Genomic DNA, 18094 nt, shown 5'->3' on the forward strand with positions numbered 1-18094 from the left:
TATACGAGCGCTCTCGCCAGAGCCTCTGGCTCGCGCGTGCCTTTTCCCCTCAGGTTGTGGGGAGAGCGGGATCCTGCTCCGCCGCCGCAGCAGCAGCGGCAGCCCCGGCAGCCTTGGGCGACAGCGGCGGCGCGCGAGCCCCCGGGCGGATCGTACCACCGCTCGCCAGCACGCAGGGGGAGCCGCCTGTCTCGCCGCGCACGCCTCGGCGACCCCGCGGGGCTGAGGCGTCGCCGCGCCCGGCAGCTTGAGCGCAGAGCCGGCCTCGACCCCGAGCTCGGAGCCCCGCGGGCCGCGCCCGCCGCCGGCCCCACCCATCCGGGTCGAGGAGGCCGAGGCCATGGCCGAGACGGAGGAGCGAAGCCTGGACAACTTCTTTGCCAAGAGGGACAAGAAGAAGAAGAAGGAGCGGAGCAACCGGGCGGCGAGTGCCGCGGGCGCAGCGGGCAGCGCTGGCGGGAGCAGTGGAGCCGCGGGTGCGGCGGGCGGCGGGGCGGGCGCGGGGACCCGGCCGGGCGACGGCGGGACCGCCAGCGCGGGGGCTGCGGGCCCAGGGGCCGCCACCAAGGCTGTGACGAAGGTGAGGGGCCGGGAGGCCGGCACTCGGGGCCCGGGCCGCGCGCCGGCGCCCCATGTGCCCGCCCCCGCCAGCCGGGGAAGCGTCCGGGAGGGGCCGCCACGTGACGCAGGCTCTCCACCTCGGGCCGGGCTCGCCAGGGCCGGGACCCCTTCCGACACCCGCGGTGGAGCCGCCTTTCCCACCCCGCGTCGCTCGGCGTTAGCCAAGGCCCGGGCGGCGCCACCCTCCGGGGGCACTAGGTCTGGGGCCGCAGTGCCCAGCACAGAGCAGCGTTTATCGGGTGACGTCTAGGCTGAGTAATTCCGTGTGCTGACCTCAGCCCAGTAGTTTGAGCTGAATTTTCGCTTTCAGCAGCCGCATTTGTAGCAGCTCTTTTGTGATGCCTTAGTCTCTAAGCCCGTGAAAGAAAAAGAAAACTCTCGGTGGCAAGGTTGAAGTAGAAATGTAGTTGTGAAATTCGTATTGACTTCTTCCTTTGGCTTTTCTTAGTTGCTTAAAGTAACAGCTCTCATGCAGGAACCCAGCTGAAGTATAGTGTTAGCCTACGAGCATGTTTGTCCTCCATTTAGCCTAGTTTGCCCCAGAACGAAGCAAGGGCTTTGACCAGCAGACAAGTACATGCTTAGTTTAGGTTCCAGTCACTTGATCCACTTTTCGTAGTATGTTATTTGCTTAGTTATATGTCTACAAATAGCTTTAATTGATCAAATGGCGTTTGTTTTACAGGACGAAGATGAATGGAAAGAATTGGAGCAAAAAGAGGTTGATTACAGCGGCCTCAGGGTTCAGGCAATGCAAATAAGGTATAGTCTGGTTACAGATGTGCTTAGATAACCTTTAGGACAGATATTGGATACAAGTTAGGTTTTCCTTTAGCCCCAAAGCAGCGTCATAGTAGCCTTGTGCTCTAGATATGCTTATTAGGACTCAAATGGGTTCTATCTACTCTTTCTCACTCCACGGAGGCAGCCCTTCCGTGTGCTCATGAAATTAGCTGCTGACTCTAAAATCCTGTGAGAGCTTGCCTACTTCCAGTTCTGGTTAGGCCTTTTCATTTGAGGCAGCTAAAGTGGATTTTGTCGCTTCAAAATTTTTACTTTTAACATCGGTGATTGTACTTAGTTTTGGTTTCAAAAGTAATGTGGATGTTTTTCACATCCTCTCCAATAAGCAAGTGAATATATTTTTGTAATTGAAGTATATCATACTTACAGAGAGCTAGAGGTTTTATGTGTTCACACAGTGCAACCAACCTGTGCAATAAGCACACAGGTCAAGAAACTATTACTAATACAGGACAAGGTTCCCCTCCTAACACCTACTCACTGCATTCACCTTCAACATAACCGCTATTCTAACACCATAATTTTTTCTAAAACTTCATAGGAATGGAATTATATGTGTAAACATGTTATTTTTTAAAGTTCAAGAAAACATAGTAATTTTTAAAAATTGGGTAGTTTAGAAGATTTGAAATTAACATTTTGTCAAGTCCAGTCTATGGCAGTCAACTTTAAGGTTGATGTTAAGTGAGTGCTATATTTTGGAGGGTTCATAAAGTAGGAAAAAACAAGTGAAGGTACGGTTCTGCTTTAAGATTAAAAAATCCTTTGCTCCTGGTTTAAAGAAATAAAGGATCTTGATAAAATGTCTCCAGTTTGAAGTTTGCATTTTATAGGCAATGCCAGTGAGTGCGAGGCACAGTGGAGGAAATACTTTCCTTAACTGAAAACTGTCTTTTGACCTCTCTGGATGTTAGTATCTATAGCTTTAGATAACTTACTCAAAAAGCAGGGTTAATATTATTGACATTTGTTGAACACCTATCACAGCTAGGCATTAACGTCCTACTGTGAAAACATCATTTTGTGAGCTTAACCAAAGTGAAACCCCCAGATTGATAATGGGAAACTTAAGGAATGATGGCGTCTCCACTCTTGAGATTTCTTTGTAGTGGTGTTGAGTAGAAGTGATTAGACTTGAGTTTGATTCCTAACCACTTGTTGGCTTCCTTCATGTGTCTTCCTCTTTTCTGTCTCCTGGGGCTTGACCTGTAAAGAATGGGGAGGAGGGAATGTGAGGTTCTTACCATTTGGTGGTGTGGAACTGCCTGTGTGTGTGGCTCCTGTTCTGTTGTAAAGTTTGGCTCTTGTTAAGTCTTTTCTTTCCTAAGTGACTGCAGGTTCTTGAAAACGTGAGTGACTGGAAGAATAGTGTTTGGCCATGTTGAACTTGGCAAAAGTAGCACTTTTCTGAAGATAAAATTTTGGTTTCAAGTTCACTGAGGATTAGAAATTGATTTTGTTAAACTGTGGAGATTATTTAAACAGAACCTGTGTTTTTCTGTTACTGACTATAAATTACCCGTTCATCTTCAGGGTTATTTTGGTCTTGATCTATTTTGGTTACTCTTGAGATAGTGAAAAGTGTCTTAAATAACTTACATACTTCACCCTTGCCAGGGATATAAGTAAGTATCAGCTAGTATAAGCATTTAAGTTCTGTTCAACCTGAAGTAGACTAGCTTTTTTTTTTTTTTTGAGACGAAGTTTCGCTCTTGTTGCCCAGGCTGGAGTGCAGTGGCGCAATCTCGGCTCACTGCAACCTCCGCCTTCTGGTTTCAAGCGATTCTCCTGCCTCAGCCTCCCAAGTAGCTGGGATTACAGGCGCCGGCCACCACACCTGGCTAATTTTTGTATTTTTAGTAGAGACAGAGTTTCATCATGTTGGTCAGGCTGGTCTTGAACTCCTGACCTCATGATCTGCCCGCCTCAGCCTCCCAAAGTGCTGGGATTACAGGCGTGAGCCACGGCGCCCGGCCTAGACTAGCTTTTATATTGTTTTTTTTTTTGTTTTCTTAGCCTCTAGTCATTGGCCCTAAGTGGCCATCCTAGTAGAGGTATTCCACTAACCTGCAACACTGAGAAACACTCCTTCCCATATGCTCTTCACTCAGATTCACTAATCTCTGCTACATGTGCTTTATCATTTTCTATTTCTCCGTATACTGAGAGTTAGCTGCAGATGTCACATTCAGTCTTTGTTTTTTTTTGAGACAGAGTTTTGCTCTTGTTGCGCAGGCTGGCATGCAATGGCGCGATCTCAGCTCACCGTAACCTCAGCCTCCCGGATTCAAGCGATTCTCCTGCCTCAGCCTCCCGAGTAGCTGGGATTACAGGCCTATGTCACCATGCCTGGCTAATTTTGTGTTTTTAGTAGAGACGGGGTTTCTCAATGTTGTTCAGGCTGGTCTCGAACTCCCGACCTCAGGTGATCCACCCGCCTCAGCCTTCCAAAGTGCTGGGATCACAGGCATGAGCCTCTGAACCCAGCCAAATGTCACATACAATCTTAAAGTTCTTGACCCTGGTCCTTATAGTAGTTAGCATATTAGTCCTTTACCTGTACATTTGAAAGGGGAAATTTTTCATTAGCAGCAAACATATTATATATTAAAGATGCTATTTCACATTTACCAACCAGCTCAAGATTTAAGTACCAAGGTACTTAATGTGCCCAGTTTTGTGTCTGAATTAACAGCTCTTATTCAAGGTCATGCTGTTACAGACAAATTCTTGAGAGGGAAGCCATTGAGGTGGTTATAAAGGAGCCTGTCATTTGAGTTAGATCCTTGGTTGTTTGTAGGCCCTGTAGGCCTCTTTCATCTCTATTTTTTCATTTTTTTGAGACAGTCTCACTTTGTCACCCAGGTTAGAATGCAGTGGCATGATCATAGCTCACTGTAGTCAAGAACTCCTGGGCTCAAGTGATCCTCCCACCTCAGCCTCCCGAGTAGCTGGAACTACAGGTGTGAGTTGCCACCCTTGACTAATCTTACTTTTTTCTGTAGATGAGGTCTGTGTTACCTAGGCTAGTCTCAAAACTCCTGGCAGCAAGTGATCTCAAAGCAAAGGAATCACAGGCATGAGCTGCTAGGCCCAGCCACTTCCATCTTTAAAGTGGATTTTTGGGAGAATGTTTGAAAGATTTAATTCTTGAAGGTATACAGTGTTGAGCATTTGTCACGTTTCAGTAAATAATTGAGTTCTTGGAGTCCAGTGGTTTTCTAGAAACTTTGGTGAGAAATCTAGACTTAAACCTGTTAGGTAGAGCTGGTTACATTATCCAAGGTGGATTTATTCTAGCAAATACTTATGTGACTACTCTGCTAGACACTGAGGTTCTCTGGTTGTAGAAATAAGTCATGCTGTAATAGATAACAGTAGATAATTTCAGAGAGATGTGCAAGGTGCTCTGGGGCAGAGGAGAGACATTTCATCATCCATGAAGGGGTCAGGAAAGATTTTTTGGATGAGGTGCAGTGACATTTTAATCCTCCAGGCCAGGCATAGCTGATCAGGCCATGTTTATCTCCCCATTTTACTGTTGCAGCAATGCTAGGTATAATAGGGACAAACCTGTGGAGATGCCCCGTATTCCAGCAGCTCAGTCCAGTCTGATTTTTGTTTTAGCTGCTTCCCCCTAGTGTTGGGGAAGGGGAGTTAGGATGTATAAATTCTCATGTCTCTTGAGGTAAAGAGATAAGGCTGTTCTATTCTTTATAAATTATACTGCTGCAGGATGTGTGATCCTGTCAGCCTTACTAAAGAAAGTGCATTTCTCAAATCTTAGAGAATATTTTTGCATCTTACCTTAGAGCTATAAAGGGGATAAAGTGAATTAAAAGGTAATGTGAAATAATATAGCCTCTAGAATCCCACACTATTTTGGCTCTGCTGCTTTGTAGCCCTGGGGAAGGTACTTAAGTTTCCTCATACATACATACGGTGGGTCTCTTGCCTGCCTTAGTGTTACTGTGAGGTTTAACTTTGTACAGTGGGGTGGAATGCTGCCTGCTGTAGTAGATATTCAGTAAATCTCCTTTTTGTAGTGTCATTCTCCTCACCTTCCCAGTAGTGCCTTACAGACTTACACATATTTAAGACCGTTGATGTGGAATTGTGATGAATTTACAGCAGTATTGTAGTGTTTGTTTATAAAATTTAGCTGATGAGAAGCTATATATTATATTTGGGTCAAACACTGAATTTCAGCCTGTCTCCCATGGAAATAACCGTTTGGAACATGTTTCTTGTTCTGCTATGACATTTGGAGAGTTGATACTTTCTGAAGTATGTAAATATGAAAAAGTAATAAAATATGTAAATCATTTCTACCCTGCTAACTGGCATTTAGGCAAGGCTCTAAGCATCTCTGGGCTTTAATTCCTTCAATTGTTGGATGAAGAGTTTTTTTGGTTTGTTCGTTCTTTTTTTTTTTGATAAGAGTTTTTGCTTTTGTTACCCAGGCTGGGGTGCAATGGCGCGATCTCCGCTCACTGCAACCTTCACCTCCCAAGTTCAAGCAATTCTCCTGCCTCAACCTCCCAAGTAGCTGGGATTACAGGCATGTGCCACTGCGCCTAGCTAATTTTTGTATTTTTAATAGAGACAGGGTTTCACCATGTTGGTCAGGCTGGTCTCGAACTCCTGACCTCCAGTGATCTGCCCGCCTCTGCCTCCCAAGATGCTGGGATTACAGGCGTGAGCCACTGCGCCCGGCTGATGAAGAGTCTTGACTAGACAATTTCCACATGTTTAGTTTAGCTAGTATTTCAGAATCTTAACCTAAAATACTTATTTATTTTTATTATTATTATACTTTAAGTTCTAAGGTACATGTACACAACGTGCAGGTTTGTTACACAGGTATGTATGTGCCATAGTGGTTTGCTGCACCCATCAGTTCGTCATTTACATTAGGTATTTCTCCTAACGCTATCCCTCCCCCAGTCCCCAACCCCCCCCCAACAGGCCCTGGTGTGTGATGTTCCCCTCCCTGTGTCCATTTGTTCTCATTGTTCAGCTCTCACTTATGAGTGAGAACGTGCAGTGTTTGGTTTTCTGTCCTTGTGATGTTTTGCTGAGAATGATGGTTTCCAGCTTTATCCATGTCCCTGCAAAGGACATGAGCTCATCCGTTTTTATGGCTGCATAGTATTCCATGGTGTATATGTGCAACATTTTCTTTATCCAGTCTATTATTGATGCACATTTGGAAAAACCCAAAATATTTATTAAAAAAAATTTTTTTTGGCCGGGCACAGTGGCTCACGCCTGTAATCCCAGCACTCTGGGAGGCTGAGGCGGGTGGATTACTTGAGGTAAGGAGTTCGAGACCAGCCTGGCCAACACGGTGAAACCCCGTCTCTACTAAATACAAAAAATTAGCCGGGCATGATGGCGCATGCCTGTAATCCCAGTTACTTGGCAGGCTGAGATAGAAGAATTGCTTGAACCCAGGAGGCAGAGGTTGCAGTGAGCCAAGATCAGGCCATTGCACTCCAGTCTGGGCAACAGGAGTGAAACTCCATCTCAAAAAAAAAATAGAGACAGGGTCTCACTATGTTGCTATGTTGCTCAGGCTGGTTTTGAACTCTTGGCCTCAAATGATCCTCCCACCTTGGCCTTCCAAAGTGCTGGGATTACGGGCATGAGCCACTGCATCTGGCCAAGAATCCAAAATACTAAGTTGTCTCCTTGTGCCTTTTATTATTGATATACAGTCCCTCTAATTAAACAGATTATGTTTATTTTTTGGTAATAGTTTGTAAACTAGGTGTATTTTAAATTTGTGGTTATTTTTTATTTTTATTTTTTTCCTAAGGGCAAGGAGATGTTAGACACTAGACAGTAAAAAAAAAAAAACTTTCAGTTGAGATACTGTCACTATTCCATCAGACCAAATAGGAGTTTAGCTTTCTGTGAGGCTGGGCATGGTGGCTCACTCCTGTAATCCCAGCACTTTGGGAGGCAGAGGTAGGAGGATCACTTGAGGCCAGGAGTTTAAGATCAGCCTGGGCAAGACCCTGTCTCTACAAAAAATGTAAAAAAGCAAAATTAGCCAGTTGTGGTGGTCTGCACCTTTAGTTCTAGCTTACTTGGGAGGCTGAGGTGGGAGTATCTCTTGAGCCCTGGAGTTGAAGATTACAGTGAGCTAAGATTGGGCCTCTGTACTCCAGCCTGGGTGACAGAGCAAGACCCTGTCCTAAAAAACTTTTTAAAATAAAAAATGATTTTTTTATGTAGGTTATAAAAATAATATGCTTGTTTTTAGAAATTTTTTGAGAAAAATGTAGAAGCATAAAGAAATATGTAAGAATCATCTGTAGTCTCTTCTCCTTAGGGATAATCAGTAAATAGTGCTGATTATTATGGGGTTGTCAGCTCCATTTTACATAAGAGGAAATTGAGGTATAAAGAAATTAAGTGCCATATTCAAAGTTTCCTGGCTGGTAAGTGGCAGAGCCTGGATTTGAACCAGGAAGCCTGACTTTAGAATCTGCTCCTAATTGCTTGCTGCATGAAGAAGATAAAGTCATACATTCTGGCACCCAGAGCTATTCTATAAAACTTTTTAAAATTGTTGCAGATGTTTTTGTATTTATATTAGGTATATAGATGTTGTTTTAGTGAATTTTGGTTTATATGACATGAATACTACCTCCATGTCAGCATAGGGTTTACATTTTAAATGGCTGCATAGAATTCTCTTACATGTTAACAAAAAGGAAAACTGAGGGATGGCTTGGCTATATTTTTATTTTAAATTGCATTTTTTTTCTTTCTCAGACCTCTTAGGGATGAATTGCCATATTCTCTATCCTTTTTCCTCTCAGATAAAGTTGTAAGTAAAATCTTGCTGTAAATGTAGACGAGAAATCTGTTCTTCTTTCCACTCTTCCTCGTTGTCACTCTAGCCTCTAAATTCTGCAGTCACTTCCGGTTGGTAGGTAATTCATACAATGCTGCCATTATTTTTTATTTTTTATTTTTGACACGGAGTCTCGCTCTGTCACCCAGGCTGGAGTGCAGTGGCACAATCTTGGCCCACTACAACCTCTGCCTCCCGGGTTCACCTGATTCTCCTGCCTCAGCCTCCCAAGTAGCTGAGATAGCAGGCGTGTGTCACCACACCTGGCTAATTTTTGTGTTTTTAGTAGAGATGGGGTTTTGCCATGTTGGCCAGGCTGGTCTCGAACTCTTGATCTCAGGTGATCTGCCTGCCTCGGCTCCCAAAGTGCTGGGATTACAGTCGTGAGCCACCACGCCTGGCCAGTGCCATTATTTTTGAATGGCATTTTGCCACTTATTTTTTTTCTATGTATCTTTAAAGGAGACCGTCAAGCTAGTCAAGAACTTTGTCTTATAGCCAGCATGTGTCTTGTTTTAATAGAAATGGAAGGAAAGCATCCTTAGATATCCTTTTGCAGAAGCCAAGAGAGGCTGTGATGTTCCCAAGGTTATACAGTTAGGAGAGTCAGGGTGATAAGTGGAAGGCCAGGGACAGAGTTTTGGGAACCAGCCTTTTTTTTTATAGGAAGGTGGGGAAAAGGTAGAATGGTGAAGGAGTTGAGAAGCTTGAAGACCTAGGAAAAGCCACGATTGTCATGAAAAATAATTTTATGAAAAGGTTGGTAGTTTCTGCCAGGTGTATCTTCAAGATGAAGAGTTGCAAAAAGGACGTTCGATTTAGCCATTATTGTGCTTTAATATCCCTGTTGTCAGTATCCCTTTTGTCAAGAGACAAAATATATATACACTTGGTAATTTAGGACATGTAAAGTTACATAAAATAATAAAAAGTAATCCAGCAAAAAGAAATAAAGATGCCTTGGAGAAATAGATTATGACTCAAGTCACTTCAAGAATAAATTAATTAGCATTGAGAAAATACTGCAAGCAGGCTTAAGGTGGTATGTTACCACTGAGGGTATCTTTTCCATTTATAACATCTGGAAAGCCAAAGACTGAGCTCTTATATATTTTTTTAAACAGGTGATAAATACATGTCTGATGTTAGGGGCTAATTCTATCCTCTGTAAACACTGGACACAGACTTGTTTTCATCTGCTGGAATGTGAATTCTAATTCTGAGAGTATTTTGTTATATGTGCGAAAGGATTGGCAAATAAAATTATACAACTTTCAAAACTCTTCATTCGCTCACTAAAAATACGCTTACCTTAAATGCCTATTTGTACACTTTGGTGCAAGGAAAATTTTGTAATTGTGCTCTTAATCCTTCAGCTCACCCTCTTCTCTGCATTCAGGTTGTATCATCCTCTCTTCCCTCCCTTAGTTGCTTAAGGTGGTAACTGGGGTCCTGCTCTTATGTGGGGCTGCTATAAATGATCAGGCATATTGTCACAGAGGCACATCAGTTTTTTTTTATTTTTATTTTTTTAAGACAGTCATGCTCTGTCGCCCAGGAGGGAGTGCGGTGGCACGACCTCAGCTCACTGCAGCCTCTGCCTTCTGGGTTCAAGGGATTCTCCTGCCTCAGCTTCCCCAGTAGCTGGGATTGTAGGTGTGTGCCCCCATGCCTAGCTAATTTTTGTATTTTTAGTACAGATGGGTTTCGCCATGTTGCCCAGCCTGGTCTTGAACTCCTGACCTCAGGTGGTCCACCCATCTTGGCCTCCCAAAGTCCTGGGATTAACAGGTGTGAGCCACTGTACCCGGCGTCACTTTTTAAATAAGTAAGACATTCAGTCTCGAAAGAGATTGACTTCTTCAGGGTTGTACAGATAATCATGGATAAAACTAACGATTTGGACTGAAAATTTTCTTGGTGGTTCCTTAATGAATTTACATGTTTGCTTTTCCAACAGTGAAAAGGAAGAAGACGATAATGAAAAGAGACAAGATCCAGGTGATAACTGGGAAGAAGGTGGAGGTGGTGGTGGAGGTATGGAAAAATCTTCAGGTCCCTGGAATAAAACAGCTCCAGTACAAGCACCTCCTGCTCCAGTCATTGGTAATTTTACTATTTAGTTTCAGAAAGATGTCTAATTTATATATGATTTTATATACGGTCCACTTTCAACTAAGTGCATGATTGTGGTGGGGTGAGGAGGAGAGGCTCCTTTCCATTCCTGGTAGAGTGGGATGTGTATATATCTTGTTAAAGACTTTAAAATCCTAAATAAAAGGAATCTGGAAGTTAAAAGACATACTTTTGTCCTATATGTTGCTGTAAAATTTATATAGATATAGACTAGTCGATTTCAGTTTCATTTATTGGAATTGGGCATTTCTTCTAATATTCTCTTTAAATATTAACTACTTGCTAATGGAGGAAAAGGTAAGGAAAAGACTTTAATTTACTAGAATCCAAGGTCAGCTTCATTTAGGATTTTTAGTAGTAACTACCCTAGGGTTGGGTTTAACTCCAGAAGTTTTCATGAGAGAGAAAATTCCTAAAGCTTTTATCATTTAAAATATTTTTGACAGCTGAGTAAGGACAGAAAGACAAGGGGCCCTTGTCTTTCACTTGTGCTTTGTCTTTTTCATTCCCTATTTAACTTTCCTGTTTTTTGAAGCATGAATACTCAGCAGGGCCGATTTTATCATTCTCAAGGGGGTAAAAGTTGCTTCTTATGGAGTGAAGGAATCTTATACCTTAACAGTCGTTTGTGGCCCACGAAAAGACTAGAATGCATAAACAGATGTGTAGTGTATCTGCCGTATTAAAATTTCATGGAGTGGGGGGCAGTTAGGAAACAGATGTCTGAAAGGTCTCCTTAGGGCAATAATGAAAGTTTAAGAGCACTACTTTAAAGAAATGTATACTCATTATTTTATTTAGAATGTTATAAAGAATAACATATCACTCCAAATCTTGCTATGCAGAAATCACAGATAACTACTATATGTTAAATTTTTATTTTTATATTTTTTAGAGACAGGGTTTCACTCTGGCCCAGGCTGGAGAGCAGTTGTGCAATCATGGCTCATTGCAGCCCCTCAACTGCTTCGGTTCAAGTGATCCTCCCACCCCAGCCTTCCAAGCAGAGTACCGGGGCACGCCACCTGTTTATTTTATTGTAGAGATGAGATCTCACTATGTTGCCCAGGCTAGTCTTCAACTCCTGGGTTCAAACAGTCCTCCCACCTTAGCTTCCCAAAGTGCTGGGATTGCAGGTGTGAGCCACCACACCCAGTCTTATGTTTTTAAATCATCTTTAGAATCTTTTTGTTTTGTTTGTTTTGTTTGAGACAGAGTCTGGCTCCTGACTTCAAGTGATCTGCCCACCTCGGCCTCCCAAAGTGCTGGGATTACAGGTGTGAGCCATCGTGCCTGGCTGGAATCTTTTTTTCTTTTTCTTTTTTTTTTTTTTTCAGACAAAGTCTCACTCTCTTGCCCAGACTGGAGTGCAGTGGACAATCTTGGGTCACTGCAACCTCCGCCTCCCGGGTTCAAGCTATTCTCCTGCCTCAGCCTCCCGAGTAGCTGGGATTACAGGCGTGCACCACCATGTCCTGCTACATCTTTGTATTTTTAGTAGAGACGGGGTTTCACCGTGTTGGCCAGGCTGGTTTTGAACTCCTGACCTCAAGTGATCTGCCTGCCTTGGCCTCCCAAAGTGCTAGGATTACAGGCTTGAGCCACCGCACCCAGCCCTGGCTAGAATCTTAAAAAATAACCACACTGGCATTTCATTAAATAAATTCTTTACATATGGCATCTTAGTCAGTCCACCAATCAGGTAAAGAAGTAATTCATATTTACTGGTAGGGAAACTGAGGACTAAAGTCCTATTCTGAGAGGCAGTCCCTGATGAGACCAGTCATCCAGGCCCAGCAGATTCCTTTTCTACTTCCAGTAATTTGGCTTGTGGAACTCATCATTTACGTAGATTACTAAAGTTGTACTCGGAGGAGGAGTTAGAATACTACCCTAGAAAAATACAATGTTTTCACTTTTTTCTTTTTTGAGAGGCGGAGTCTCCTTCTGTTGCCCAGGCTGGAGTGCGGTGGCTCAGTATTGGCTCACTGCAACCTCTGCCTCCTAGGTTCAAGCCATTCTCCTGCCTTAGCCCCCTGAGTAGCTGGGATTACAGGTGCCTGCCATCATGCCCAGCTAAGTTTTGTATTTTTAGTAGAGACAGGGTTTCACCATGTTGGCCCAGCTGGTCTTGAACTCCTGACCCCAGGTGATCCACCCACCTCGGCCTCCCAAAGTGCTGGGATTACAGGCGTGAGCCACCACGCCTGGCCTGTTTTCACTTTCAGACATTTTCTGAAATGACTTCCCTTCTGTGGTCTGACCCAGAGACCCTGGTATTGTTTTTTCTATAATTGTTAAATGATTGGGAATGCAAGAATAGCTTATTAAAATGCTGAGCATTTAAATAGTTTATCTAAAAATTGTTATAAAATATTAGTTACAGAAACCCCAGAACCGGCGATGACTAGTGGTGTGTATAGGCCTCCTGGGGCCAGGTTAACCACAACAAGGAAAACACCACAAGGACCACCAGAAATCTACAGTGATACACAGTTCCCATCCCTGCAGTCAACTGCCAAGCATGTAGAAAGCCGGAAGTAAGTACTATAATTAATTGCATTTTGTTTGGGACTTCTGTTCCTTGGCCAGGGAGTGGGATATAGGGTTGTGCATACCCACCCAAGGGAGACTACTCCTTAACTAATAAAGCCTGAGCTTCAGCTGACAGGCAGCTGAGAATCAGGATGGGACTTTATATACCTGGAAGGGAGGAAAGGGGGAGGGCAAAGAGCATTGGAGACACTTTGTCTTCTGTCTGCAAAAGTTTCTCTTAGCCCTGGTTTGTGTTGTTTTATGGCAATGAGAAGTTTTAATGTAGTTAAAATTCTTTTATAATTAAGTGGCTTTTGCTCCTTATAATATGGAAACTAGAAGGAGTGAAGGAATCTTATACCTTAACAGTCGTTTGTGGCCCACGAAAAGACTAGAATGCATAAACAGATGTATAGTGTATCTGCAGTATTAAAATATAAAATATAGAAATATAAAAGCGTTGTTTAATTGTATTCCCAGTTAATGTGACTATAGACAGAAGATGTTGGCATTTATAAATCTAATATTAAAATAATCTTATTTCAGCAGGTACTTAAAATGAATGCTACCTGGAATTAAATGACTACATATGGCACATCTACATCTTACTTAGGGACATGAATTTTTTAAAATTAATAAAATGGGAAGAAATGTAAATGACATCAGATGGAAATGTGTTTTTTGGGGTGGCTTTTAGAATAAATCCCAGCCTTTTCACCACTTTGAGAGCACAGCTGGCTTGAATTTAAACCTCCACGTGGACTTGCTCCTCTGCTCTGTCTTAAAAAATGTATAAGGGACCTTTGGGAGGGCAGTGATTCACCACACTCAAGTTTCTTTACCTGATCTAATGAGATCCACTCCCACAAAATCGATGTGAGGAGAAATCATTGACTAATGAGTAGAATTTACTTGAATGAGAAAATTGTTACCCTTGTGCATAAAGAGGGAGATGTATTATCTATTACTTGCTAAAAGTAAAAGTCTTAGGAGGAATGTCATTACACAGCTTTTAACAGTTTTCTTCAAGTTTGTCCTGAAATAGGGTCACAGTTAATACTATTCAGTAGAAGATAGGACCCTAGAGCTTCAGTACAGCGTTCTGTGTTTTCTGTTCGAATTTAAGCCTTAAAATGGTTTGATAAGGATTTTATATATGCCTCCACTCCTACCCCTCCCCAGGATTCTTCTAAGGGGTGGCTTTTTTAAATTCAAGGACGAATATTTTCAAAAACCCTAGTGAAGAAGAAATATTTACTGATTACATTTCTTTTCCCTTAGGGATAAAGAAATGGAGAAGAGCTTTGAAGTAGTAAGACACAAAAATAGAGGTAGGGATGAGGTTTCAAAAAACCAGGCCCTTAAACTTCAGCTAGACAACCAATATGCTGTGCTTGAAAATCAGAAAAGCAGCCACTCACAATACAATTAAGGAATGGGCTTTGCTAACCCTTCTGAGGTAACTAGACTGCAGCTAACCACCACCAACAGCCATTCATCATCTGATCTCTGCTGGATCTACAGACACCGATGCAGACCACTCGATTTCATGACCGGCCCTATTGCACTATGGAAGTTAAAGTGTCACGACTGCTCTATGCATATTGGATTTAGGGGAATTTTCATTGTTATATAAATGTGTGAACTAGTTTCAACAGTGTTCTTTCATATTTACTCTGCAAATACAAAAAACCAAAACCTGCAGCCAGTGGTCATTTCAAAATCTTTTTATGTTCAGATACTGAGCCTTCATAAGGGTTGACTACCTCAGATTTGCTGCACTCATTGTGGACTTCATGTGGATCACAACTTCTGGATAAGAAGATTACAACCAGTGGATCACAACTTCTAGATAAGAAGATTACAACCATTAAGTGTCGATGTGAACCTTGCAACCAGCTCTACTGGATTCTTATCAGAAATCCTGCATAAAAAGTCAGCCATCTGGGTTCTGATCTGCTGTAAAAGATGAAGATTTAAGTGACCTTAATTAACCTGTCCTGTGCCCTACCCTTAAGGAATACTCTCTGTAGTAGGCTGTGGTTATATTAGACTTCCTGGAACACACCGCTGAAAAGAACTGATGTATTCAGATCATCTGTGTAGGGCTGTGATTTGTAATTTAAACTTTAATTGTATTCCGAGGTAACCACAAAATAAATTCAACCAAACTGGGGTCCACCAAGTGGGGGAAGGGGTAAGGGAGACAATAATCTTGGGTGGTTTTTTTTTTGGTAATTTTTTTATTTGGATAGTGCTTTTTTGTTTTGTTTTTGTTCTGCATTAAGGCGTTTTTTGCTTTGACTTGAAATAAGTTCTTTGACAGAGCATATTGCTTGGTTAAGTAAGTAACCTAAAGTATGCATTAGGATTGTGAAATGTCTCGTGAGTATGCCAATCCTGAGGGTGGAACCAAATAGCCTTTGATGAAAAGGGCAGTGGATTCTGGAGGCTCTACTTCAGGTGCTGCTATAATGCCTCATCTAATCAGGTCTAAATTGTATAGTAAACTGCAGTGGGAAGAATATGCTTTCTGCTCGGGCTAAGAGGTTCACTGATCTGTCCTTACAAATTCAGAGCAACATGAGCAAAACCTCAGCTAAAACCCTTTTAAGTGTCATGGATTGTGCATGATCTTTGATAAGAATTCCTCATGTACTTGTGCCCAATTTTTCAAGGTATTGGCTGTTCTATAGATGGAGTGATTGTCCCAGCTAGCTCTGTTATCAACCTTTTGGTGTGTCTTTATGTTCATTTGGAGAGTCAGGGCGAAAGACAGGTGATGTAGCACTTCTGTTTTTAATAATTATAGCTTAAAATACCTATTAATAGTTTTGGGTCATTTAAAGGGACTTAAGGAAGCTACCCAGGATTACAGAAGAGTGTCCACCTAACAAGATGGTCTGGCAGTTTCCTAGTTTTGTATCTGGTTCAATAGAAATATCTGAAAGTGGTAATGTGACCACTTGATGCAGAGTCCGGGTTTCTCTCTAATAAATCCCTTTGCCAAGTGCATGAGTTGCAGACTTGCTACTGGCAAAAGTGAAGCAAGTGGGTGAGTAAAACTATTTTGATGTGGGAGCATTTTCAGATAGGAGTTTAGTCTTGACGAAAGTGTCCATGCAGGAATTGGACTCTGAGGAGGGTTACAGTATCTCCTGATGGGACCTACCACTCACATCTGGGCAATAATGTTGACATTTGAGGTGGCAGGCAGGATGCCTGCCTTCTAATGTATTTGGGTGAGTAGCTGAGCCAGCCAAGGGGAGGTTGAAGGATTAAATCAGAAATGGGATTCTTGGTAAACTGAAGACTTATTTGGGAACGAAAAACCTTAAATAATCTCCATCGTTGAACTGTGCATTTTCCCTGCATTTTTTCCCAACAAAATTTTGTTGGGGGTTATGTTACTGAAGAATGAACAGATGAGTAAGTGGAGGTGTTATGTAAAGGCATATTGTACTCGAAATCTGAAGACCTGCAGCAGATTTAAATTACAACTCTTGTTATAACTTTTTAAAAGATTGTGAAAATATCAAAATGTACATGAATCAAGTTTTAATATACTGTATGATGGGTGGATAAGGCTGTCCATTGTATCATTTGTTTGAATTCTCAGGCATGGTTTGGCAGTGCAAGAATTCTGTAACATTAACAAATTCAATAAAAAGTAAATATATGGATTTTGGACTGTAATGGTTATTTTAAAGCCTTATTCTGTCTTTGAAAATGGTGAGTTGAGGTCACACCTCTCTTGCTGTGGGAAGGTGAAGATGCTCTAAACTCAGGGGTGTACTTTTTTTGTTTTTTTGAGGCAGTCTTGCTCTGTCGCCCAGGCTGGAGTGCAGTGGTGTCATCTTGGCTCACTGCAACCTCCACCTCCCCGGTTCAAGAGATTCTCCTGCCTCAGCCTCCTGAATAGCTGGGATTACAGGCGTGCACCACCACGCCCAGCTAATTTTTATATTTTTAGTAGAGACAGAGTTTCACCATGTTGGCCAGGCTGGTCTTGAACTCCTGACCTCCTGTTCCACCTGCCTCGGCCTCCCAAAGTGCTGGGATTACAGGCGTGAGCCACCGGGCCTGGCCAGGAGTGTACTTTTTATTTCAGAAGTGTTCAAGCATAAAAAAGACCGATGAGGATTTAGGCAAACCAAAGACAGTAAAAAAAGAAATAGAAAATTTTAAAAATACAAAACGCATGAAAGTGGCTGCAAAACTGTGACAAATATTTTTGGAAAACTTGAAATACACATTTGTCCTTGTTGCTGTATTAAATTTTGTCACCTTCAACTATGGCAGAGGAATCTAAAATCTTTATATAGACTAAGGATTTAAGGCTTTGTTCCATGAATCTTACAATTCTCAAAGTAATTTTAAATTTCAGGATTTAGTTTGGATTATAGTCCCTAGATTTCTAAATTAGCAAAAGTATATTTCAGTCATTTTGGTAGTGGAGTTTCAATATGTAATGTTAACAATTTACTATTTGATTATTCTTTGTGCTTGATTGAGATTTTTTTTTTGACAGCCCTATTTAAGATAGAACATGCACAGAAACATTGTTAGTCTTCGCTGCTTTAATTTCTTCTATAGTTTTAACTTTTTAGATGAAAGTCACTCTTTTCAAAAAAAAGAGACAGGGTCTTGTGCTGGAGTGCAGTGGCGCAATCATGGCCCCCTACAGCCTTTAACTCCTGGGATCAAGGAATCCTCCCGCTTCAGCCTGCTGAGTAGCTGGGATTACTGTGTGTGCCACCAAGCACTATTTTGTTTTTTAAGAGATGGGGTCTTGCTATGTTGCCCAGGCTGTTCTCAAGCTTCCTGGTCTCAAGTAATCCTCCTCTACCTCCCAAAGTGCTGGAATGTTTTACAGCCACTTTGGGAGCCACTACACCTGGCCAAAAGTCACCTTTTGAAGTGTACAATTTAAGAATTTCTTATATTCTCAGAGTTATGCAACCATCACCACTCTTAAAATTTTCTTGAACATTTTCATCACCCCAAAAAGAAATTCTATTGTCATTAGTCATCATTTTCTTCTTTTCTCCCAAATTCCTCAGTCCTAGGCAGCCACTATTGTATTGTCTCTAGTTTCTTTTTTCTGTTCTTTTTTTTTTTTTTTTTGAG

At 42.2% G+C, this 18094-nt stretch overlaps 1 protein-coding gene across 5 annotated transcripts; it reads left to right on the forward strand.

Annotated features, from left to right (window-relative positions):
* Positions 1–208: 208 nt before the first annotated feature.
* Positions 209–16647, forward strand: CDV3 (CDV3 homolog). Of its 5 annotated transcripts, none has more exons than XM_054483098.2 (5): positions 209–580; positions 1307–1383; positions 10254–10399; positions 12810–12969; positions 13511–16647. In XM_054483098.2, the coding sequence occupies exons 1-5, from the start codon at positions 341–343 to the stop codon at positions 13524–13526; spliced, it is 639 nt and encodes a 212-aa protein (XP_054339073.1). In that variant the 5' UTR covers positions 209–340; the 3' UTR covers positions 13527–16647. The 5 variants fall into 5 exon arrangements, with proteins under 5 accessions (XP_054339073.1, XP_054339074.1, XP_054339072.1 ...); XM_054483099.2 differs by having other exon boundaries at positions 13514–16647; XM_054483097.2 differs by having other exon boundaries at positions 14246–16647.
* The last annotated feature ends 1447 nt before the right edge of the window (positions 16648–18094 follow it).

The sequence above is a fragment of the Pongo pygmaeus genome, chromosome 2 (genome assembly GCF_028885625.2).
Source record: "Pongo pygmaeus isolate AG05252 chromosome 2, NHGRI_mPonPyg2-v2.0_pri, whole genome shotgun sequence".
Lineage (NCBI taxonomy): Eukaryota > Metazoa > Chordata > Mammalia > Primates > Hominidae > Pongo > Pongo pygmaeus.